Consider the following 26979-nt stretch of genomic DNA (forward strand, 5'->3'; position numbering starts at 1 on the left):
TTCTCATGAATCTGCTGCGAGAGAAATGTCGTTTGATAGCTCTGAAACAACAAGCATTGCCTTGTAATGTCACATTCAATAAGCAGACCACTTTTGAACAGATGTTTGAGCCGGGCCGTGTCACTCTAGCTTCCATACACAATATCATTCGGCCTCAGGAGTTAGTTACCAAAGCAAACAAAAATCCCATCATGATGTCCTGAAAGGCAGTAAGGGAAAACGACAACCAGGGGAAGTGTTGGACTTCACACCATCAGCCGTGTGAATTCATGGTCTTTGAATCAGTGGGTGCTTAATGTGATCAACTCAAAATTTCCCTTCAGATCCATACTCAAACATTTACTGACATTCACCAGAGAAGTTCAAATACATGTGAGGCTCAAATTAAAAATCTATGCTATAACCGACAGACAACTTCTGACAGTTCCCCAGACAGCAGGATTTGGCTCTTAACTGTTTGCTTCCTTTCTGTTTGTTGTTCATTTCTGTTTTGGAGCGTATTCCCTCTTTATCAGATACCTAGGCCTGTCTCCACACGAACGACTGCTCAGAGTGTTTTGACTCGGGAGTCTTCTGGCTGCCGCCGATCCCAGAGAGCCACACTAGCTGATGCTATCTCTGCGAGAGTCGGGTGGCTGCCATGGCAGCAGACCCCTGTGATGCAGTCTGTTGCCCGTACTTGTACGGAAGCCCAGGCCTTCTGGGATTCATGCTCCATTTATTCTTCACTCTCCGCCTGGCTAAAAAACAAGCCTTATGAAAAAGTAATTCATGTCAACATATGGTTTTATATATATATATATATATATATATATATATATATATAATCAATCATACTGTAGCTAAAATCATACCTGTAATTTTATACATGCCCTGTAGAATATATTCAACAGAACTTGCATATTATTGCAAAAACTGAAGTGTTAAAAAACATACAATGTATGCTCAAATATAGCCTATTCCTTTCCATATAAATTTTGTATTCATATACAAATTTTCTCTGAGAATTTGGAGCACACTATTATTACGCTGCATAATTGGAATTTGAATTACTGTGCACCTTGTCATCTCAGATGATCGGATTCTATCTCTCTCTCTCTCCCTGTTCCTGGTTATCAACAGAGACAGTCTCAGAATGAGGAAGCTCTTTAGGAACCATCAATCTCACCTCCATGTCATTTAAGGTGAACATTACTGGCCTGGGGATACGAGAGAGGGATGGGGAGAGAGCCCGGCAGAGAAAGGAAATGGAATGAAAGAGATGGAGAGATGGAGAGAAAGTGCAACAGAGGTATAAAAGCAAATCAATGACTTGCCATTTGCCAAGTTATGATGGAACACTATGCTGGGTCTTGCAATCAATAAAATATCATCTTAGGGGTGATCTGGTCATTTTGCTGAAGGCAATTTGTCACATTCCTGCCCTTCTCACATTCTCTACCAGGATAAGCCACTCTAGAGGTCCACAACATTACATTACATTACATTACATTACATGCATTTATCCAGAGAGACTTCTATCAAAAGAGTACATAGGTGTATCCATTCAATTTAAAAGAGCAACAGTGTCAGACCAGACCAGTGAGTGTGAACATAACGCTAATCAAGCCCTACTGCAAGTTAACTTGAGCACTCTGACAGAAGCCAAGTATACTACAATACAACAGTCCCTAGAACACAAAATCAAAATACATCACAATACTACACATAAAATTAACAACAAATGCTAGAAGTAGCAGGTGTTAGGGGGTGGGGATAGAAGTGAAACTGAGACGCAGTCTGAAGGTCTTCAGTCTGCGTCGGAAAACTGTTAGTCCTAACCCCTGTGGGGAGTTCATTCCACCACTGAGGGACCAGTACAGACTAGGAGCTGTGTTGAATATGTAGTGAGATAGGGGCGGATCCTTCGGATGTTGTAGAGGAAGAATCTACAAGCCAGACTCACCGCTGCACCTGAGAGGAGAAGGACAGTTGGCTATCAAGCATTACACCTAGACTTTTGACAGTGCTATTGGTTGTAAGGCTTGTAGAGTCTAGGCTGAGGGAGGGTTCTTGAAATGGGAAGGACTTAGATGGGATGAAAAGCATCTCAGTTTTAGCCAGAATTTTACCCAGTTTAGCAGCAACATAGGTTCCCCCACCTAAAGCAAACCAAGACATCAAACAACAACAAGGTCCTTGTGGAAGGGAGAACTTGAAATAATTCAAAATCAAGAAGGCATTTATCTTCTATCAGTTACATATTGTTGTTTGTGAACTACACATGCTTTTCTTAACCACATAGCCTGCTGAACTAAAAATACAACAACACTCCAAATCTGATGTACTGTATGGGTCAGGTTGTGTGCGAGTGTCACCTGTTGACTCTCCAGGAGTTGAGTGTAGTTGCTCCAAGAGCAAGCCTGAGCTGGGACATCTAGAAATGCCACGCACACCTGTTCACAAGTAGTGTGGCATGATTCCAACTACTCTCTCTGTCAGCCCTCAGAGCTCCCGTACCTAGAACTGATTATTTATTTACCATTACCTGTTCACTGTTACAGGTTCAGTCAACGGACATTGTCTTGTGCAGTTATGGCCCAGGGTGATGAAGGGAGGATACTAGGGGCCAACTACGCAAGCGCCAGAGGAAGACTGCAGACAGAACACCAGTCCCACAATGCCTTGCTCTTCCATCTCCACTGTCAGGTTGGGTCTTTGTAAATGTAAAGGCAGTCGACGGGGGCCATAATTAGGTCATCTGCGAGTTTCCACTGACCTCAGTCCTCAGGCCCCGACTCACGGATCCATTTTCACTGCTAGTGTGGGAGGGGAATCTTCTCCTTCTCTCACATTCTCCAGTTTCTGTCATGACTTTCCAAAGGCTGTTACACTACTCTGCCTTACTTCTGCCAATACAAATATTGACCGTTTCACTCCCTCTGAGAATAACAGAGGCTCCATTTTCCCATCAACAAAGACAAAGCTGAGCTCTTTTGCCAGGAGAAAACAGGAGAAATGGTGCTGCAAGTAAGGTGTCCCATGATACACTGCACTCAATACCCCTCACACAGGAAGAGGCTGTCTGTCTCATAATGGGGGGGCGGGGGAGTTCTACGGTTTTAAGGGGCAGGGTCAAGGGGGTCGAGGGTTCAAGTGATGTAACATGAGAGCAACGGCTGGTCTGGAGATTTAATGACACTTAGGGAAAGGGCAACTTTTAGCCCTTTAAGTTCATTACACGTGGTTTTGGTCATACGCTTGACAATGAACTCCCTCCCTGGGAGGGAGCTTTGTAAGGTCCATTACTGTGCATTTGGAGGGAGTCTGAGTATGCCAGCACTGTGAGTGAGAGGAGTTATAACAGAAATGACTCACTTTAAACATAATTAATTCAGCAAAGTCCATCTTAAAATGCTATTATCAATACACGTCATACTTGAAATGATCTTTTTTAAGATTACCTTCGAAACACCACCTTGGAGTTGCCTTCAGTCCTACTCATCCAAGCATGTGAACCTGTGAATACGCCTGTGTTTTCCTAAGAAAAGGCTCTATTTAAAAACACTGTATTGTATCAGATTTGTCCAATGTTCCACAGTGAATCTGTCTTTATTCCTTTTGTACACATACTGATCATGTTACCCTCTAAAAGCAGCTCTTTCTTTTAAAATGTCTGTTTTCATTAAGCTGATCTTGTACAGAGAAGATGACATCACTACAGGGCTGTGTTCATCCCTTAGAGTCTAGTTCTGTTTCATTACCTGCCATCCCTCCAGGACATCTCTGAAGAGTGAACACTTTCTCAAGAGAAAGAATACAAACCGTTTTGAAAAAGTAGTCATGGGGGAGGACATAAAAAATATTCATATGACTGAATATGACATATTCAGTCATAAGAAATCAATATCAGCTCTCAGAAAACACAAGTCCTGAATATTCACCTTGGCCAACATTGGTGTCATCTCTTAGAAAGATATTAACATTCTAGAATGTTTTCCAATAGCAGTTCTGAGAAGGCTGATGAACAGTTCCATCGGCAAGCTGTGTGTGCACCAGGAGGTGACACCGCGTGGGGTGTCCCACAGGGACCATTAAATGGCCCCAATGGGACACCTGCATTCATCCAGCGCACTCAGCTGAGGGGTATTACGTGAGTCCGCCCTCACCTATTTTTCACTAGGCTGGTGTCACTTGAGGGAGGGGTGGGTGTGCGCTGGCCCAACCCTGACGTGAACCTTGGTGGCTGTGTTGTGTTCCTGCCGGCTCTGCATTAAGCCAAGGAACACATCATGTTCTGTACTGGCGCTATTCTATAGGGACTCATGACCTATTTTAGAGGGACACCCGACCTTCCTCATTCACTTCACACTGTCAACACAGGACCGTAAAATTGACACATGGAAATATTTGAGATGTAATATAACCCATCCTGACAATTAACATCCATTAACAATCAATGACATACAAAAAGACAAAATAAACAATAGAAAGACAAAGAATACCTCTGTAAGATACTGTATGTCAAAATTGTGTATATTAGAGAAGGTATGAAAAATTTCATAAATAAAATTCAATTCATATTCTAAAAAATTATAAAATTAATTCAGTGTAAATTACATTATAATTATACTACTGAAAATTGCATGCACAAAAATCTATAATAATATAGTCATACAATACAAATATACTTAATATATTTGTATTGTATGATATGTGTTCTGGTATGTACTAAAAACATATTCCTTATACTTCAAATTACCATATTCTGCTGTATTATTTATCATGTAGCATCACCTGACATACTACTCAAAAAAAATTAAATCCATAACTAAAACATCATTCCCTATATATGTTCTCATGTTTTTGTTTCCATACAACCCTATGTTTTCATATGCATTGGCTCATAGCCCTCACTTTGAGTTAGACAAACAAGGGAAAGGTCACAGTCCACTGTTTCAACAGGTGGCTGTGGCCACTCTCCCGGCCTGTTTTATGGCCCACCCTATGGTGGAGCAGAGCCTGTGACCTGCCCTGCTCCTTGACCCTAATCCCACAGCTGTAAAAACGTCCGGGAGCGTCGCGGGGGAGGCCCTGTAAAAACATGGCCAGGGACTTTCAGGGGTGGGGGGGGGGACCCGTGCCGGTGATTTCTGGAGACCGCTCACGCTGGGACACGTGATAGGGGTGAGGCCCACCTACAGAAGGGGGCTTCGGCCAGGAACGGGGCGGGCCTTGCCAGGAACAGGACTTGCCTGGCTCAATCACCGGAGGGGCCCTCATTTCGTGCCTGCATGCTCCAGCACCCGCAGGGTCTGCCCCCCTGCGCCCATCACAGCCAGGGAGGGGTACTGATCGCCCCACTGATAGGGACAGGAAGGGGGGTTCTCGATGATGCAGTGCAGTGGGGAGGGAGGGAGAGGGCTTGGGGGGGGGGGGGGGGGTGCATGAGCGACTTTCAAAGAGAGGTACACAGAGGAACAGATAAAGGCATATTTCAATGCTGAGGTCTTTGCATAGTAGCTGGGTGGCACTACTTACAGTTTGGGAAAAAACTGGGTCATGTGCAGTACATGCACATTATATAATACAGTCACTCCCACTTTTCTACATTCTCAGCATTATGTTGTGTTAACAATAACATAAAATATTTTATTTTATTTATTACAATACACTGACTACTTAATGTACATACATTGTAGAAATAAAGCTTTACAAACAGCAGCTGGCTTTCAAATAAATTAACTCGGCATATACACTAATCACTTTTCTTTTCACATTAAGACTGAATCAATGCAGTATATTTACAAAGGCAAAACTGATGAGGAAAGAATAAGGATACAATTACTGTCGAAATTAAAAACAGTAACTTATGATTAACTCTTCATACTTATCTCAAGAAATAAAAAGCCACTTTGATCATGACTTGTATTTGTAGGCTATCTATTTCATTTCATATGTATAACATCTCAGCAGTTGTGTACTACATCAATTGGCCACTTCTTGGATCAGCTAATGCTGCATTAACTTTTTTCAAACACCCTGAATGCTCCTCCATAAAATACACTAGAGAGCCGATGAATAATGGGGGAAAGGCACAGTGGGAGAAAGTTTCAACCTACTGCTCCCAGCTGAGGTCAGGAGAAACAGGCCACGCCATCCAGCATGTGACACTATGCATTATACGCTGGACAAGAGCCGGGTTTGTGTGCTGGGGTCCGGTGACCTACCGCACTGCGGGGAGTCACTGGTCAGCTGGGAGCTGGATGGCCTGGATCACTGCTGGCCCACAATGCACTATTTGTGTGGGCAGGCCTGGGACAAGACCTGGTGGGGGAAGGGGTACACCCCTCCGCCATTCGCTCCTTATTTCAGGCCCACAGGGATCTGCAAAAGTGCTGCGTGTTGCACGGCAGACAAAGCACCCTCTCTCCGCAGTTCTGCTGAGCTTCCAGGGGCCTGGCCATTCCGGAGGCTCTCATACATGTGTCTCCATGGGCAACTGCAGTTTTTACAGAGTTTTATGCGTTACAGGCAGTTGTGATGCATGCTTCTTGTTGTCTTGGCACCGGCTGGGACACAGGCGACAGTCAAATGAGTAACACGTCTGACGATGAAAATAATTATGGCCTTGTCACGGCTGAACAGTGTGTTCTGCTTGTTTTGAGCGCCTTCCTGGCTAATCGGAGCACTCCTACATAATTAAGCCATTTAATAAAAAGGCTGAAAATGAAACTAACTTCAGGCATTATTTTCAGTAGGGACTGGATCAATAAATCAATCAATGCATCACACCTAGAGAAAAAAAATGGTGTGAATAAAGTATACTTGAAGCAGTAGGAGTCAAAAAACTTTGTCAAAACAGCTAGCTCCAAGGAAAAAAAAACACTGCAACAACATTACTGGAAATTAGTCTAATTGGATATTTCAATACACGGTACATGCAGCTACACAGACATTTAAAAGTTGGTCAGCTAGTCAGCTAACAAAAATGTTTGGAAATATACTGAGAATATTCTGGAAAATGCTCAGAAATATTACATCATAAAATGCATAACATACATTATACAGGCCTCGCATTATGAACTTGAACTTCAGCGGAGCTGTGGGGGAAGACTGAGAATAAGGAGAGGGAGGTGGGGAGGAATGTTTCCAAGGAAACAGGGAGTGGGTTTCACAGGATTTCACTGAGAGCTGCTGTCAGTCAGAAAGTGTGAAGGAAAGACAGAAATCCCCTCTTTCAGTTCTGTGCCTCCGCTTTCATATCAGGAATGTTTGAAATTAGAGGCCTGGACAAAGCCCCTCCTCACCACAGCCGCTTTACGAGGATACAGGCGTTTAACTGCCTATTTTTACTGTGATGAAAACACTAAACCTTCATGGGGCTTTTTTAAAAGGCAATCATTTCCAGTTTGGTCTGAACTGTATGTATCCATTCACAGCTGAGCTGCACCAGCTCAAATCCACCATCACTTCAGGACGCAACCATGATACAAACAAGGCTATTTTACATCTTTCCCTTGGTTCTAGTCATGACAGAACCCAAGGGGCTTGCAAAAGAAATGCACAGGAGAGGCATGAACGTATTTCAGGAATTCCAACCCCTCAGATGCAGAGCTGCTGCGATATCTTGCTATTTCAGTACTGCAGACACACATTAACTCTCAGATTACCCACCTCTCATACAGGGAGTGGTGACTGAACGGTTTCCGAAGCTACAGCCAAAGCCCCAGCAAAGTATCCAGGGGTTCATGCCTCCCTATAAGCAAGGAGTTCATAAATAATTCTGTGTGCATCTGTCTCCCAGACAACGTTTATGTAGCAGACTTGCACCCCTGCTTGTTCCACTTCACACCTTTGGTTGCCAGGGAAATAATCTCCGCACGTAGGCAAAGGAGCTTGTTTTATTTCCCTGTTTCTGTTTTGCATTGCTCGTCCTGGGAACGGCAAGTTCTGCCCACAGCAAAGGCCTCTGGGATCGGGAGGCCCTCTGGTTTCTGCGCGTCTGCCAGCTCACCATAGCCGGTGGCAAGACAGGTTGCTGCTCCTAATTGCTGCTATTTTAGCGGCGTGGAGAACAATGTAAGGAAACCCTGTTCTGGGGTCGAACTGACCCTGTCTGCCCTGGGACAACACCAAAGGACCTGGGTAATCAAACCCCACTCAGAAGAGGCCCCAAAGAAGTCCCGTTTCAAACAATGGGAGCTCAGTAAATAAAGCAGGAGGAAGAAGGGGAATGAAAGCATGATGGAATCTGTGTGCCCGGTTCCTGTGAGGAAAAGGAAGTCTCAGCCAGGCTGTGTGATGCCTCAGGGTCAGGGCTCTGATAAGTGCTACCGGTCCCCCACTTCTCTATCCTCCCCCCACTTGTTGTCCAGGCTGCACACTGCAAAGCCTTGAAAAGGAAAGCCCAGAAACCTGCATTATCAAATCAAAAATGTTTTATTTGTGCATTATACAATGCATACTAAGTAAAGTAAGAAAAGTGCGGTAGGCGAATAAACAGGTGCCAAAACTTTGTCATATTTTCATAATTGTATTTTTTTTGCAATATACATTTTGTCTGTGAATACAGCATGCAGATTTCAAGTCTTTCCTTTTAAAAATATGATTCCTGAGATCTTTGCATGACTGGCTTTCTCTGGGTTCTCTACTACTCCACGGCACAAACCACCATTAAGCCTCCCAAGGTGGGATGGGGCCAGTCCATGACCTCACAGCAGAAATGATGCACAGCCAACCCCACTCCAGTTTCAGCATGACCACCACAACAACCCCTAGTGACTTTCAGTAAAAATCCCCACCCTTCTCGGTGCATCACCACAATATCGAACAAAATCACTGTTATATTTGATATGTGCTGGAATGTGTGGTAAAAATGAGATGGGTCACCACACCAGAAATGGGGCTGTGCACACCCCACGCTTACTTTCCTTGAATGCAAGCCGCTTTCACAGAATTCGATACTCAGCATGCACTGCATACTTGCTCTGCCTACTTGACATACCAACGGTTTGCATACTTGCTAAAGACCAGCATGACTATCATTTGAAAAACAAAAAGTGCAATTCTGCTCAACTAAAATGGAAATGGAAGATCGCAAATTTGTCCTTATGAGTGAGTAATACACACCTGCACATGTAGATACGTACACACATACGGTACATATAAGTTAATATCACAAAATTTCTAGTACAATTATGACATTTTCCACATTGTTCCACAACTGATGTGTGTAAAGTCTGGAAGTGGCACAAATCATGTAGTTTCCAGTATGTCCTGTATTTTTGGCCATGTGCGACATTGACTGTGTTATGAGTGGTGGATTAGAACTCCTGGATAAGATCTCTATGTGCAGACAGTGATGTTACTGTTGATTTTGTCACCAAAGTTCACAGCAGGGTCAGGTTAAGCACATACCAGGAAAGAGGCATGCTTCAATTCCAGGCACGATCCATTCACTAAATTTTTAATGTTCTCGATCTCGGTGTATTCACACCTGCCAGCAGGGAGTCCTGTACTTCAGCTATAAATGAAATATGGACACAGACTACTGGGGGGGTGGGGTGGGGGGGGGGCAGTGTCAGTTTTTTCACAGATGCTCTATTTTCACAAACCCAGAGCTTGAGGAATAAGCAGACACTCTGCAGGAATCACAGACACTCCACAGTTCCGTCTCTTTCATGTGGTTAAAATGACAGTACACCTTATTCTGAAATTTAATAAAAATCTAATTTCATAAGTCAAATGTATCCAAGGTGAGCCAAGCATTTTGAGGCATGTTCATTTTTTTCCCCAGCCTTTTACAACTGAAGTATTCCAATAACTGAAACCATTTCATTGCTCTTTTATATCCTACATTCCCTCTGCAAACCCTTATGAAAAAGCAATACATGTCGATATGTGGTAAGCTATCTAAATTATAGATTATGTAACTAATAATAATATAATATATCTATAATAATATATCTAATCCAAAATATAACCAATACATTTCCAATGTACTCTGAGTATACAAAAAAATATCCATTATTGCTACTTTCATATATATTTTTTTCTAATGCGTTTTGCGTAAATATAGTTTTACAATGTAATACTTGATATACGCATACGTAACATCCATAAGATGTGGTATATGAATGTGCGAAAAATGACAGAAGAAGAAGAAATTGACAAAGAAAAATGGCATTTTTAACAATTAAGTGTTACACTAAATTATATTCCTCATGGTTTGGATTTTAGGCCTACATTACCCCACTTCTCAAATTTTGTTTCTTCAAGAGGGAACTGAAAAGCCTCTATCGGGGCCATGCAATATTAATCGCAGCCTACTTCTGCAGTTACGCCTGAGGCAGGACACGGACTTCCTGACCTCACACCAGGAAGCCGCAGCGCCATCCACAATCTCCACAAGGCCAGCGATGGCGATCATGTCCATCTTTGCCATTAACTCATCCATAATGGATGCGTACGGACGTCAGCCCCCGTTCACCGACCCACTTTGGGCCGCACGAGCGCGGGGAAACGCACGTCCGTACTGTGCTGAGGGGCAGACGGTCCCATTAATGGCGGCGCTGCTGTCTCTGGCCAGAGAAATCCATTTAGGAGGTAGTGGAGGACCTGCCGCTGACCTCCTCCTGGATTCACTCAGCCTCTGTGTTTGACTTTGATTTACACCGAAACGCAAGCGTTACTGTTTTCGGGCACAAACACAATTATTTTAATCCATTTTGGTGAACACATCAAGCTGGGATTGAGAACAAAAAAGCAACACTGTACATTGACTGTCGTACGATCACACCCGGTGTCACAAGATTCTTGAGACGAGAGGACCGCAGTACTGCATCAGGAATACTATAGGTGACCTTTATGTGCAACCACTGTGATGTTCCGGTTATCATTTAAAAGACGTTAAGAAAACCTTTACCATGGAGCTGGTAACCACACGTGTGCTGGTTGAACCATTCAGCTCTTGACCCTGGCCCTGACTGCAAACCACACAGTATAGCCAGTTTACTAACACTTCAGATGGTGTGCTACGTTAAAACTGCACAGGGCATTACATGGTGCTGAATGCGGCACTGGTACAATTTGTCCAAGTTGATATATGTGAATTCACGAACCAAGATAAACCCACATCAGGAACAATACTGCACCCTGAAGGCTGCAACCATGCATGGAGAATGAACAACCCTCTATGCTTTTGGCCCAATTTTCATGTCCACAAGGCAAATGGAATATAATAATAATGGTGTGCATTTGTACTTCTCATTAATTTCAAAATTACTTTATAGTGGGGGCACCTCACCCACCCCAACAACCACTAATGTATAGCAGCACTAATGGGTGATGCATGGGATCCATTTTACACTAGAATGATCACCACCCATCAGTTGAAGTAGGAAGGGGAGGCGTGTATGTGTGTGTGTGTGTGTGTGTGTGCACAATTAGATGGCCAGGCTGAGCAAGCCGTGGAATTTTGCCAGGACACCTGGACATCATGCTCAAGACAAATGCAGTAAGCCGTTGTGCAAGACCAAGTCACATGGGTAGGAATCTGTCAGTGATGCAATTGCTCAGCTCATCAAATGGGAGCGCAACATCTGGCAGGTGTCAGCTGGGACACACATTAAAATCGAGCAGCAGGTGCAACATGGGTATATCTGTCTTCTGGCCAATCACACTTTGTTATTCAAAAATGACCCAGAGCTGATGAAAGAGATTGACAAGACGTGATACGGAATTGACCAATCCATCACTGGGCAAGGCGTCTCTTTCTGCGTGCGATGCACAAGTCCCTTTCATTGGCCCATGTGCCCCATTGTGCAAGTCTGGACTGCTCACAGATGAGTGGGAAGACAACAAAACCTGCCTTCTGCAGTTGCATGTAAGTGAACTGTAGGTGAAAAAATGTCAGTTACTGTCCCATTTCTTTCTATGATCATTAACAATGGAGTGCCTCACATGAACAAGGTAACAACTGAGCAGACTCATCTCTGGTGCTCATGAAGCTAGCTGCATGCAAAGCATTTGTTTTGCAGCTCTTGCTGATGTTATGTGACCGATACAGTGAATCGTCATAATCGTATTACTCAGTATTTAGAATTAAGCAATCAACAGCACAGAACTGTAGAACAGTCTATATTATCCTTTTAAAATAATGGTGCACAAAGACCTCACCTCACAAAGACCTCACATAGATCAACAAACTTCACTTGAATGTTGCTCAGTTTTGCATTTGCTTTTACACTTCTTGATGTTAACTCTGACAGGTAATGTTTGGAATTATTGAATCTGCAGTACATTTATGCTGCCCGATGTTAGAACAGCAAGATTAGATTGGTAGATGTGGTGCTACTTGAGCGGCATAAGTGATCGACTAAAGGGAACACGCAGATGCCATAACCCTTTGACTGCCAACCCAGAGCACGAGCAAATATCACAAATGAGAATGCAACTATAATGAACACCCAGGGCACAGTGATCATAATGAACAAAACCCAATAGTGCTAACAATGCACCCATACATGGTGGTTTTGTGCAGCAAGTTGAGGCTGAGGGTCTTCAGCATTGTTGGCATCTTTAGCATAGTTGCCAAACTACAAGTCCCATCTTCCTCCAAGCTACCCAAAAGCTTCATACACACACACACGTACACCACACAGTGTTCAGACTGTACTCACCGCTGAAGAAGCTCTTGGCTTTCAGGTAGCCGACACTGAGCCTCAGAACGGACAGCTTGTCAAGCCGTGACCTCACATCCTCTGAGAAAGGAAGCAGGTTGGTCAGCTTGTCCAGCTCCCCATTTAGGCGGTCCCTGTGCCGTTTGGAAGGGTTGGACTTGGCTCCCTCCGGAGGCGGCGGTTTGGGACTGCAGGGAGGGAAAAGGTAGCAAAAAAACAACAACAAGACGTCAGGCTTTTGACAGTTTGAGGACAGCACACCAAGGTTGATCCCTTGCTGGCCACATCACATTAGCTGTGAGGGGTCAGAGGTATGGGAGGATGGATTGGTGACATTTTTTCAAGGAAGTAATGTCATTCATTCTGAATAAAATGTGTGGAAACCACTACCCCAGCCATGATTGCCCTTTCTTAGTGTTGTAACAAAATGGCATTACAAGAGCATGACAGAAAGAATTGAAAGAATGAACATTCAGAATGCATGGAAGTATGATTGGGTAGTAACAATTTATCATACAAATGTCTGGATGAACAGACACGACTTCAAGGGGGTATAAAATGGAGATAATCAGTTGGCCAGGGAGTAATTATAGATCATGTTAAAATAACACAGTTCTGCCCTTCCCTTTAAAGAAAGTTACAGTCGCATAGAAATGAATTAATTAAATGCAGGGTAAGGGACTGGGCTGAGCTGTTCATTTGCCTAACTGTGAGACAAACCAAAGTGCATAGCGAACCCATTTAAATCACATAGCCAACCTGCTCAAATCGCTCTGACCGCATCCACCCTGAACATCCACCATGACCCAAGCACATCATGTGACAGCCGTGCACAGCGCTCATTACCCCATTCAACTTGCAAATGTTGAGTTTGCCTGAAATCCATACTTAGATGTATGTATAGTCTATTGTCTTATTGCGTTTTGCACTGTGTTTGATGTCCTGTAAGCCTCATATGTGTGTTTTGGGAAGCACTGTGTGTAACACTGTGACTGCTGGCACCACAATTCAAATTGCTTGTGCATGTACCGTCCTTTGCAAATGCAGGTGATTCTGATTCCAATTCCGATTCTGATTCAGCTGTGGGGAACACCCGAAGACTGATGATTTGCATGGTGTGCATGCTGATGTTAGCATAATCCATCTGATAGCACACTGGTCTTACGAGGGTTTTACACCTCTACAAAGCTACAATACACAATGTAAGAAAAATATCTGTGATGCATATTTTGCTATATATTTTCCATAATATGCACAAATTTGAGAACATTTGCAATATATGATTTGTATGATTTGGATTTTACATTTTAGTATGTTGCTATTTAGTACATGTTAGCTCTTGGGTCTTGTAGCGTGCAGCTTGTGTTCACTCCCAGTGATTTACTGCCAGTGAAGGCTTGCAAGTCTCAGAGATCCAAACTGGAGATAAGGGGAAGGCCGTCTCCGCGAGCTTTATGTTTGAGCCCTCGCCGAGCCTGTTGAACTATGACCGCTACAGAAACCACCTGCCGTGTCTCCTTCCACGATGAAGGTGGGATCTGCGCACCTGGAACCTTTTCCGAATCTAGCTTCCTGTTATCAAAGCTGCACCGACACGTTGCATGCCATCAGTCGTAGCCCCTCCACTGAGCCGAGTGGCCGCAGGGAACGAAAAGCTGAGGACCTACAGGGTATGTGTGCTCCGTCTGGAAATAAAAATGCCACCTTCCTCCCTTTCTTCCAGAGGGATATTTTCTTTTTCTGACCAAGCCCGCAGATAGACTTCTAGCTCTGAATAAAGCAGAAAGGTTAACTCTAAGAGTCAACAACTGTTTGGATGAAATACAGCTGATAAGAATGCTTCTGCTACATGGTTTATCAACATTGATTTAAAACTGTATCAGAATGAAATGACAATACAAACAATACGATTTTAAATTGATTTGGCTTGACATACATACAATCTCTGGAAAAAGATGAGATATGCATTAGAAAAAATGCATAAACACCCATGGATGAGCAAGCTTTACTACATATGCATAATTGCTCTTTTTCCTTGTTAAGTGATTTGATTTTGTAACAACCGGAAAAAGACAGAGCTTGCAGAATTCATGCCTTTCGGTCCCACAATGAAGCAAACAAAATTGTGTAAACTGGTTCTTGCATTACATTGAAGACACAGCATTTCAAATCAGTGATGAAACAAGGTTTTTTTTATCACAACCAGTGTAGGAGATATTGAGAAACATAACAATAAAGCCAACCTAGTGCAGCAATGCAGCGATTCTGTTGCTCATGTTCCAAGCCCAAAAACATTTTTCCTTGTTTGCAATACATATTTCCATATATTTCCATATACTCCATGGACACACATGCACAGAAAATAATATGTTTACTTGGACACCCAATATAGCTATATTACTCATACTTCAGATATGCCATATCTTGGACTACTTTTCCAAAAGGCCTGACCTTCATAATGTCAGCAGGATGAACCCTGAGCCAGTGTTTCCTTGGCCCACGCAGAGCCAGCCAACCAACAATATACAAAATACCTGAAGCTTCTGTGAAGCCCTATTCTAATTGAACACCAGGGAGGATCACCTAAGGGGGTACTACAGAGGAGGCTTTTCCGACTCGTGAGCCTCGTTGTCAGGTAACCTGGCCAATGATCTGAGATCATCCTGTGATGAGCCAGTCTCCCCTGTGCTTTGCTGTACTTTCCCTCAGTGTGTCAACAGAGAGGAGCGCCGAGGATGCAAATACCCATCATGCCTTGCAGTCCACTGAAAAGCCCTTGTATCTCTTCCTTATGAATGTGGAAGTAACATCAATTAAAGTGAGACCTTCGAGCTTTGGGTTATCCTGTTATTACCACAATTACATCAAAATATTATGCTGGACCTACTAAGAATTAACATAAGTTTTCAATTGGTGTTTGTTGCTAAGTTTGAAGTGACACACTGATAAATGAGGTGAATTAGAATTTTTGCCGCAGATTTTATGAAATGCCAGATTTCGGAATAGGTATGATAAACCTGTAGCACATCAACAGTTGTGACACCACTAACTACATAGCGAACAAATCAAAACATATGTCAATCACTTCTTGATCTCATTTAATACTAAATTCCATAACACAGTATATTCTTAAAGTTTCTGTGAAATTTTGGAAATCAGCATGGTCAGAAGCCTTAGCTTTACAAATTGCACATCATTTCTCAAACTATAAAAAGTGCATAAGTGCAAGCACAAGCTTAACAGACTATGAATTTTTTCCTCATTTAAAAAAAAAAAGTTTTTCAATGCTTCATATAATGAAGTGTCTCACACTTCCTGAACAGCTTAAAACAAAGAGCTCTAAGACCTTCCAAAAGCGGACCACTCCACCTGTGTCTTCTTAGCAAAAATATACAAGTCATAAATCTTCACGAACCGCATGAGAGCACGGATAGCATCAAAACCAAGCACACGTCCTCTGCTGTCACCAGCATGATTGTTTTTGCTAAGTTCACTTTATTGTTTCAATTCTGAGTCAATGCAGTGCAGCGAGGGACCACCCCCATCTGAAGGCCACATGTCCACATTTGAAACACAAATTCTCTGGGCGCGTAGCTCTCGATTGTACATTCACCATGAGTGCTTCTGAGCTTCGGCCTGCTGTGAGCCCAATGGAGGCACAGCACAGCACTACACAGACAACCAAGGGGCCACCACTACTGTACGGTCCTACACCCTACTGCGGCTGGCTATGCACCAGGCCAGGGGTCACTTAGATCAATAAGTCTTCATCCAGCTGTTCTTTAGAACAAAAATAACTGCACCACAGGGTGCACAATGTGTGCTTGCCTCAGTTACTTCTTTCTAATCCTGGACTAACATCCTGAACGAGAGACACTTCACAGTCAGGTAGCGCTGGTGCGTGGTCATGAAATACATAACAAAATCAATTACAAAAAAAAATTTGCGTGACACAGCACACAATAATTACCCCACAGTGGTGACGTTCTGAATGCAAGCACAGCAGAGATCACTGCCAAGAAGTCTAGATCATCATTGTTCGAGACTGACAAGACCTAGTAAACACGCTTTAAGGAGGTTCCCAAGGAAGTGTGAATATTTCAAATGCCACACATTTCATTCAGTTTTTTTTTTTCTTTTCCTTGTGCTAGAAGGTTTGGAAACAAAAACTAGTTTAAGATGTAATTCTCTTGCTTGACCTACTTTGTAGTGTCTCCAAACAGCTGCTCTCTGCATAAAAGTTTGAGAGATATCTCCTTGTGAATCTCTTCTAAACAAAGGGAGATCTGTAATACAACTCTTTTCTGGTTTCTACCCATGGTCTGCCAGGGGAGACTCTGGCTTTGGCCCAAGCCAATACTATAGACCCAACACATACTTTCCCAGAAAAAAACTGACCTCACAAAAAGCCCTTTTGGGGAAAAAAGGCTACAGTCATCCCAGTTTTACTGCCCCACTCCTCAAGCTGTACTCCCTCTTTATTAGGTTGACCTCATTACTTATTTATTCAGGAAGGCTCTTTATTTAAACTGCAAAATGTAGATTATATCAAGTACGCTTTACTTAAACTCAACGAGGTCCCTGCCCAAGTTAATGATCGGGAAGGTATTCTGGGAAATGAATGTTTTGTCCACCCAATAGGGATGGCAGAATACCAGACTAGTTTAACAATGCTGCTCATTGTACGATCCTAATAAAAATCCTACACAACAAAATAAAATTAACCATTTAGGAGGTCACTGAACTGAGAGGCAGTTTTCCCATGAACATCAGCAGATGTAAAAAGCAGAGGAAAAGAAGCTATAAAGAAAGAATATATTTGGTCAGGTCCCACGTGAATCATGTAATTCCACACTTTTACACTGCTATAAACTTCAGACAACTTTTTGTTTGGCCTATTGACTCTGCTATCTCACATGCACATTAAAACAAATACTGGATGAACAAACCCTGCTTGTCTTATGTGAAGAGGGAATAATTTCTTCCTTCACAACCTGCATGCCTGGTGCTGCTGTCATTTAAATTTGTGCTTCTTGCTCTGAGGACTAAATGTTACATTCCAACTGACTGCAGAATCATTTTCCTGTGGCAGGTCTGAACATGTTGTGAGATCTGTCATCTTTCTCGAACTCTGTGTTTTAAAGCCTCTGTGCAGTCTGTTTGCTGAAAGCAGAGAGAAGAAAATACGAGAGATGGGGAGAGAAAAAAGAGATAGAGAAAGAGAGAGAGAGAGAGAGAGAGAGAGAGAGAGAGAGAGTGAGTGAGAGAGAGAGCAAGTCATGGGGGGGAGAGACCAGTTAAGCAACTTTTTCTGAAACTAAAGCCATTTTTCTGTACTGTATTTTGCTCTGTTTAGTAAAAAGAAAATTATTGAGTTGATTTTCAAGATTTGCTGAGAGTGGTATTAGTTACGATTTTGTCACTGTACACGTGTGGCTAATAAAGGACAGAAAATGACAGCCTAACAAAGACTCTACATACAACTAGTTAACCAGTCATCCGAAAAATTAACTTTAACTTTAAACTGGAGGCCATTAACTACTATGCATTTACATTACATTTACATTTATTCATTTGGAAATCTGCTGCATGACCAGGTTTCAATTGTTGGACAGACAAGGTACAAACTAGCTGCTAAGGATACGAGTGCATTAAACCATTAGATTCGCTCTTGTTTTAATAAAGGAAAACAAAGTTTATGACAGAAGAAATTGCGTTAGGTGGTGGTGTGTCAGGTGATCAGGTGAGCATGGAAGAGCAGCGTCTTCAGATGTTTCTTGAAGATAGTGAGGGGCTTGGCAGAACGGACGAAGTATGGAAGTATATTCCACCATCAGGGGACAATGGCTGAGAAAGTACTGGATAGTGATTTTGTGCCACAATGTGATGGGACCACCAGGTGGGTGGGACTTGTAGTAGTGCATTAAGGTACTGCTATGACTACTCAGGTACGACTACTATGACTGCTATAATACAAGCACCAAGGCCTTGAACTTGTTGCATTCATGCATACTCTATTATCAAACACACTACATTACATTATTGTCATTTAGCAGATGCTCTTATCCAGAGCAACTTACATAGGTTACGTTATCTATTTTGACATGTCATCCATTTATACAGCTAGACATTTACTGAGGCAATTGTGGGTTAAATACCTTGCCCAAGGGTACAACAGCAGCGTCCAGCAGAGAATCAAACCAGCGACTTCTCATTAAAAAGTCCTGTTCCTTACCACTACACTGCCACTGATACACTAGACATGTAATTGGCAAGACATTGCCAAATACGGGCAAGAATGACACCACTGTAAGATGTAGAGTGGAAACATCAATTACATAATGTAATGTTTACTCTGAAACTGATACTTTAGCTATGTAGACAAAAGTTACACAAGCCTGTGCATAAGTTATGCAAGCATATTAAAATTTGCCTTCGGTTTTCAGCACCAGTTCCAGTTCACCATGATGGCACAGACAAATGCACCTCTGCACTCAAAACATGGCAAAGGTCCATTCAGCTGAATTAAGCATCAATGTAATTTGTAGACCATTAAAATATGTAGTTGCAAACAAACACGAGATCGAAACAGAAACTGTGTACTGTAGGTTTGCCGGGAGTCAGAGTGACGGCAACACAAAGACTGAAAGAATAAAAAAAAAAAAAACAGTAGATATCTCTTAAATGCAGACAGTGAGAGAAAACTAAGGCTCACCATAAGCTACAGGCAATGGATACAGCAGCTGTGAAATGCACAGCAATGTACGGGGGTGGGTGGGGTGCATAGCTGAGACAAAAATCACGCTGAGAAATGTTCATTGTCAAAGTTCACTGTCTCTAAGGCCACGTGTCTTCTGGTTTTCTGTCTCTGACAGACCAACTTTGCATACTTTCAGCTGTGCAGTAGGAACTGAAAGGTAACCACACTGAAAACTTTAAAAGACAATAATATCTGGCATTGTTTGAGTAACTGACCCCCTCAGTGACAAAGTATGCACATTCACAAAACCAGGCACGTGATGCATATTCTGTTTATCTGTCCATGGGTAGTTTTATCGGTTGTCATTTTTAAACCTAATCTCTTAAAAATGAACAAAACTGCAGTTTGAAATTGCTCAAAACTCAAGAATACACAGGCATGCACATGCCCACACACACACACACACCACTTCAATGGGCATTAGACAGGAGATTAACAGAATCTATCTTGCCAATATAAACAAGGACCTCTAGGCTTCACTTTGATGATGCCTGGTTAACTGATGTTCCCGAGTCTATTGTATAGAGGTTTAATGCCTCCATGAAGCGATCAGTTACCTGCCATGGGCATTCTGTGACACCGCCTGTTGTCCATGATGTGAATTATGAATGAAAGGCACATTTAATAATCCAGGCTCCACATAGAGCAGTGACATTGTTCAGTTAGTCTGAAAGGGCTTTTTTTCCTTGTTGTCACCCACAGGGATATTATCCTAGTCTGCTAATTACAAAGCTGGATATATGTGACATGGTTCTATTATAATGAACACAGAATCAAAATGGTGTAACTAAAATGATGACCGCCACTAAAGTCCTTCTCCAGCATAATCCCCTTTTGGACCAGAGGCAGGACTTTTGCAGTTGATATCTCTCAATCAGCTGGCTATATGAAATCAACGTACTTGCTTCTCACTCACCGTTTCCAGGGTTTTAGAGTAACGTGAGAGAGGAGAGGGCTTGGTGCCCTGGGACCTACTTATTTTTCTGAACAAAAGGTCGAGGAGAACCAGAGGGCGGGGTAATAATATCAGTTCAGGGCTCACTTTCTCCTCACAACAAATCCAGGTGGAAATGACTGGAGGAAATGACTTGGAAATATGGAGCTTCCTTGTTCAGTGTTCAGTTGAGGATGAGCCTGGATCAAGTGAGGATGACAGGGCTTCCACGCCAAAGGGTGATTTTCTTGTTGCTCTACAAAAGTTCTTGTTGCAACACAGTCAATGGAAGTTTCCACGCCACCCCCCGTGCTGTAACCACTTCACTTTCTCCTTGCTACACACATTTTGGCTTGATTTTTGCCGCATGGCTTGCCAGTTTGCCAAAATCCGTCATTACTCACCAACCTATGGACCCACATGTATTGTAATATTCTGGTATGGGCACTTAATGCAAAAAACAAACCTATTGAGTTGAAGATGGGGGCAGTTGGGGGAGTTTGGTTTGTGACCTGTATTTGTTGGTACGCCTCAATGGTGCCCCTCAATATAAGTGTGATGATAGGACTCCAGGGTTTAGTCAAGGTTCACTACCATAACTGAAACTCAAAATCCAAACTGTGATGCACTTCGCCAAAGAGCTCCACCAACTTACATACTGCCTATAAACATCTGTTTTTGATCCCACAAGAACAAATTTGTAGTAAAACTAAAATTGGCTGGACCAGCATTTCTTAACTGGTACAATTCTCACAACAACTCATCTTTGAACTAAGACCTTCTGGAAAACAGTTTTTGCTGCTGTCTCATGCCATAGGAGATCTGGCCACAACCATGATCACAGTTCATTAGGTGGACACAAATGCATCTCCCCATTGCCCAAAAGCAATTTTAATCTCCTATGCCTTACTGCCAAAAATAACCCTCACCCAGGCCTATTGTGGTATTTCATAGCAAGCTTTTGTGATTTCTGAAAAAGTCATCATGTTACACTGCCATCCAGTTACAAGGCTGTGAAGCATCTTTGTGAGGACAAAGGACTGGGATGGCCTGAGGACAGGAGGGTCACATGACCCAATTTCAGCTGAAGGAGGATCATAGCTAGTTTATAGGACACCTGGTAGCATTGCTTTCAGTCCACCTGGCATCCCTCATTCAGAACAGTCCATGCTAAATCTATTGTGTGGAGCCTCTAACAACTGAGGGATCTTATTTCAATTACTAAATCTTGCTGCAAATGTAAGACAAAACTGTGGATCTTATTTCAATTACTAAATCTTGCTGCAAATGTAAGACAAAACCAGAACTTGAAGCCAAAGACTGTTCATTACCAAAACACTATTGGTAAATAACTTTTTATATTATGTGACCTCACTGAAAATCTAAATGAGTATATTTCTTACTTTACAACCGTAGGTATAGGTACCGATAACCTCTTTGTTTTTCTTACCCAGCTTAGTGCTAACCCTTTAACAAAGCACATATTCAACTATTCTCTCCTTTCCTTCTGTTTAACACTCCCAAAATGTGTTATTTATGTGCTAGTCATCCTTTAAAAATGTTCTTGAACACTTGAACACATACTAAATATAGACTCTTTTAGAAATGCTGAACTAAGGTATGGATATAGCCTATTTGTCTTATGGTGTGGAATCTGAATTCGTATCTGTTTCAGCACATCGCTCGCTGCATGTTAACATGCTGAAGAATGCAGCACAGTATATCCGTAGGATAAAAAACCTATCAGCATTGCAACTGAGAGTAAATGGTTCAGGACAGCTACTCGTGTCTGCTTTAAGGGCTGATTCAAAAAAAAAAAAATGGACTTGCTGGACTTGTTGCTCTTAGAAATCAAACACCCATTTCTAACAAAAGGATTAGAGAGGGGGGAATGTCACAGGCTGCCATCAGGAAAAGGACATTTCTCCACTGGGAAGACAGTTCCCTGTTTTAAAATTTGCATACCTACAAAGATATGTAAGGTACCAGGCTACTGTAAGGTAGGGAACGTAATGTAATGGCAATAATGTATTTTAATGCATTTACATATTTTCAATTAATTTGACATTTACTGTTGGACAAAGCAGTATGGCTAATATCCATTCCATTCTGTCAATTTACTCACCTGGCCTTTAAGTAAACACTAACTTACAGCTAGCTTACAGTTGCAAAAATAACTATAACTGAGGCCAAATCAATGTAATGATATTATCAGAAAAACAAAACCTCATTTGTCAAGGAACCACTCACACATACAGTGAGTGCTATGCTAAAGGTGACCCATGTAAAGGGCCAGCAATAATTAAAGCTGGTGATAAACAAGCTCACCGTTTAGCTTCACCTTTCCCATGAACTGAGGACAACAAACAACCAAATAATGGTGTCAGTCCGAGGTTGACAATATCAAAGGGTACAAAACTATTTTGGAACATGGTATGATCCATAGTGTAGCTACATGTCATGCAGTGCCCTCTCCGTACAAAAACAGCTTTGCACAGTGCTGTGGTGAACTAGGGTACATGCAGCAGTGAGAAAACAAGAGCTCCTTTTAAACTGCCGATGTGGAACTTTCAAAACCACACTAGCACCATTTCCACAAAGCATGTGCTACAGCAACAAATAGTGGGACCATGTGTGGTGGTTGATGGCCTGGCTCCATAAAACGAGGATCACTGGAGCAGGAGCATTAGGAGAGAAGAAATGCAAAAGCAACATTACAGATAGAGAGACTACAGATGATACAGTACAACTAACATGTTGCTGTTCGCCACATCTGTCTGCTTGTAGATGGAGGGCTACAAGCGCACACACAACAAAGCAAGCCAACCATAAATTACAGGGGTTAGTCCACTCTGCCAATGCAGTTCCAAAATGCCCAACAGTGACGTGTCTGACGAACCGAAGACCACCCTCATGTACAAAACCCCAGAGAGTATTGTGCAATTCTGCTTATTTCATCTTTCATTCACAAAAAAATAGAAGGCCCCACAGGAAGCCCCCCCCCCACCACCACCAATTCCCGCCCCTTTATTTTCCCCTTGCCACAATATGAACTGAGGTTTCGGATGTATTTTTTCTCTACATCATCTGGGAACAATCATGGCAAAACACGGGGACTAATTACAGCAGAATATCTTACAAGAGCTCATTGGTAATTGCTCTTGTTCCTGTACTCGTGGAGGGGTAGGAGGGTCATGTGTGATCCATGAGAATATTATAACCTGGGTTATAATATCCTTACCTCCCAGTCATTGCTGACTGGGAGTTTAAAGGCTACCCTACTACGGTAAACCTCTCCTATTAGGAAAATCACTCCTTGATTCAAAATCTTGCCCATTCTCCTGCCTTTCAACAAAATGTGATGGAGTGGGAGGGCATTTGATAGCTACAGTTTGCTATTTAAAACACCACAATGTGAAGATTGTTTAACGTATGTACACCATTCTCCTGGCAACTGATAATGAGAGGCAGTATAAAACCCCCAGGCAGTCTGTCATCCAGTTATAACAATTAAGTAGCCTAATGCATGGGCATGAGAGAGGGAATGAGAGATGGATATTTGAAATGGTATTTTTCTTTTAGACCCAACTGTACAGACACCTCTCAAGTAGCACTGTTGTGTTTTTGAGATGCCTCAAGGCTGTCACTCAGAAACACACCCTGTCAATTGCTACATCTTTGTCAATAACAGCAACATCAGAACACTGTATCAGAGCAGTTTTTAAATATTAGTCTATTTAAAAAATTAAGAAGCAATGCATGACCTTTGAGCCTTTCTATGTAGGTGAATGTAGCTTACACTGCCCAGTAGGTGGGCCATGTTGAAATGATAAACTGGTACTATGTATTACCTGCTGTGCTCAGGACCATGTTCTAAATCTAAAGGAACCAACAGCTCAAACCACAGACACTGTACACTGAGTATGCAAACACACACACACACACACACACACACACACACACACACACACACACAAAGAATACAACAGTGGCACATTGTATATGACACAATGTAACCCTAAAACAAACAAGCCTGTGACCTCAGCTCGTCAGAGCATAGTATCTAGAAGCCTTTATTTACCCATCTTATACGGATGACAGCTACCAAATCCTATCCCTTCTACGTGTAAAGGCAGAAAAAACAAGTTTATTTGAAACCGTATTAATGCGCACATTAGTGCTCACGCCGGAAAGACACTACAAAATTAACATGCAAATTAATGGAGGAAATTAAATTCCTACCCCCAGGTTATTCTTGATAGAAATCAAAACGTTCTGACAACGTTGTTGTTGTTGTCAGGTCCTTGGGGACTGTTGATATCCATTATTTAACCACATTCAAATCCGTTTGCAGCCCTCCACCTACGAATACGGATGTGTGCACGTTCCGGTTTTATTTGAAACGTTGCCAAATTTCCACACGCTGAGGGGAGTATGAATAACCCCTATAATAAAGTTGTGTTGGATAAGCACCATGTTATTTAAATGTATGCGAAATGAGTCCCGGTAAATAAAATCAACGCAGTGATTGGAATTTACATAAATAAATCCTTTATTTGTTTATCGTTTTGAAGTCTTTTTTCCAAGTTTAGGCATACACCTAGATGTCTGTTCTACTTTAAAGTGAATATATGATGAAGTGTTTAGACTGACTATCTTAAAATCCAAGGCGGGAACGCTTTTACAGTATCACTGATTCAGTTTGAGAAGTCAGCATTCCCCAGTGTTGTCAGCCAGTGACTTTGCCATCTTTTACAAAAGCTGTCCACATTCCAACGCGTGCGATTGCGACAAGCTTGTGGCCAGTTTGTGGTCTTCTGAAAATGTGTTAGTGTATGTGTCATTTCAAGACCAAAGCAAGATGCTTTGATCTGATATTTTAGTTAGTTTTTTTTTTTCTTTCTACTTTTTGCATGGAGTTTCTTCTGAAACAAATATCGACGTGTGCAATATCATACCATTTCAGCAATGACAGAAAATTGCAGGCACCTTACCAACCAAAACCGCTCCTACCACACAGAAACTACAATACCCAAATAGCAAGAAGTTATGCTACAGTAAAATAATACCATCGGCTAGCTGCAGTAAAACTACTGCAGTTTACCAGCATGCGATGGTTGTATAACATGTTTGCGCGACTTAAGGTTTTTAAAAGTAAGGGAATAAGAAGTGGTACTTTCATAATGCGAAGAAACTGTGTATCAGATTACAATTACATACTTCGGGCCAGCACCCCCCACCTCTTGTAAGCATCGCGTGAGAGTGCAGCCCGCTTATGATTAATGTAAGAGTACTATTTCCACGCCAGAAAACTCAACCAGGGTTATGCTTAATGCTTAAGGTAGTTGTAATCTGATTGAAAGTGGACCGCACAAACATTGTCGTGCACTAGTAACGCTAAAAGCAAACTGGGATGTTTATATGCACGACGTGCAAATGACAATTCCAGGTATAAACTAACCACACGAATCAAACATCAAATCTTACCTAACTAACTTACCTAACACATCACATTCTACCTAACAACCAATACAACATCCGATCAGAATATAGCATCATTTTACGTAAAACGGGATAAATGGTTAAATATGAAACTACTAAATCTGTGATTGAAGAAGATCAAGAACAAGAAGAATTTTCATGTTTTATGTTATAACAACGCATCTGGTGTTTTGCACAAGGGAGCAATAAATAAATAAATAAATAAGAACTGAATTTATTCATGTAATCTTCATTTACAATCTTCCAAAAATGGCAAACTGGCTTCTTATTTTCAGGTTGCCCTTTCAGAATGCACTTCGGTGACACCTTCAAAACTGTACACCCTCGCTTAATGTAACAGTTGTTCCTGCAAACAATCGTAAGACTTATGTAAGAGATTCATGTCACGCTTCACACTTTACCAAGCGATAGGCAATCTTACATTTTCTGAACGGGCTTCTTCCGTTTCTTGGCCGCATAGACCCCAACATTCCCCAACATGTTGACTTTCACAAGTTAAAGTCTTGGAAATCTATCCACCAAGCTCCGCTCGCTTCGCAGGCGACTTTGGAAGACACGCAGTGAAATAAAGACCCAGAAAACGTACAATCCCAAAAGAGAATGAGTTAGTTGACATGCTGCTCCCCCCACAGCTTGAAACTGTCAGATCCAGACGCGCGGTAACGACCCTGTTTCGGTTCTCTGTAAAATCCAGATCTGTTGAAAGGTTAATTAAGTCAGACGGAATCCTGTTCCCGACCGAAATGTTTCTTCTTCCGCGCTGTTTGAAAAGCTCCCACTCTCTACCGCCCCCAAACAAACTCTGCTTAAGCTATTTCGTGCTGCACACAATATGCCGATCCCAAAAACTAGCGAACACTGAAGATCTTGCAGCAGGTAAGACTGTCCGCTTGCTATTGGTACAAATCGCTTTCAGGAAATTCTATACAAGAATGCGCCTTTTAAGGTGGACTAGAGGGAAGTCTCCAGTTTTTGGACACGCAACTCCCCCCTTCGGTTCCGTGGAGGAAATGCATCCCATTTAGCGCTCGCTTTTACTTGCTTACAATGCTACATGCCATACACACCACTTTTGACGATATGCTGCTGGCCTTTCTGCAAAAACAGGAGAAAATCACACC

At 42.2% G+C, this 26979-nt stretch overlaps 1 protein-coding gene across 1 annotated transcript in view; it reads right to left on the bottom strand.

The window, feature by feature from the left end:
- Positions 1–26729, bottom strand: part of LOC118777498 (aryl hydrocarbon receptor-like) — a 77030-nt gene extending 50301 nt beyond the window's left edge. Inside the window, exons 1-2 of the mRNA XM_036528492.1 lie at positions 26280–26729; positions 12663–12850 (exon numbers count right to left, since the gene is read on the bottom strand). Coding sequence (XP_036384385.1) covers positions 12663–12850; positions 26280–26338 — 247 coding nt within the window. The 5' untranslated portion in view covers positions 26339–26729. The remainder of the gene's footprint in view (positions 1–12662; positions 12851–26279) is intronic.
- Between the last annotated feature and the right edge of the window lie 250 nt (positions 26730–26979).

Source organism: Megalops cyprinoides, chromosome 5, assembly GCF_013368585.1.
Source record: "Megalops cyprinoides isolate fMegCyp1 chromosome 5, fMegCyp1.pri, whole genome shotgun sequence".
Taxonomy (NCBI): domain Eukaryota; kingdom Metazoa; phylum Chordata; class Actinopteri; order Elopiformes; family Megalopidae; genus Megalops; species Megalops cyprinoides.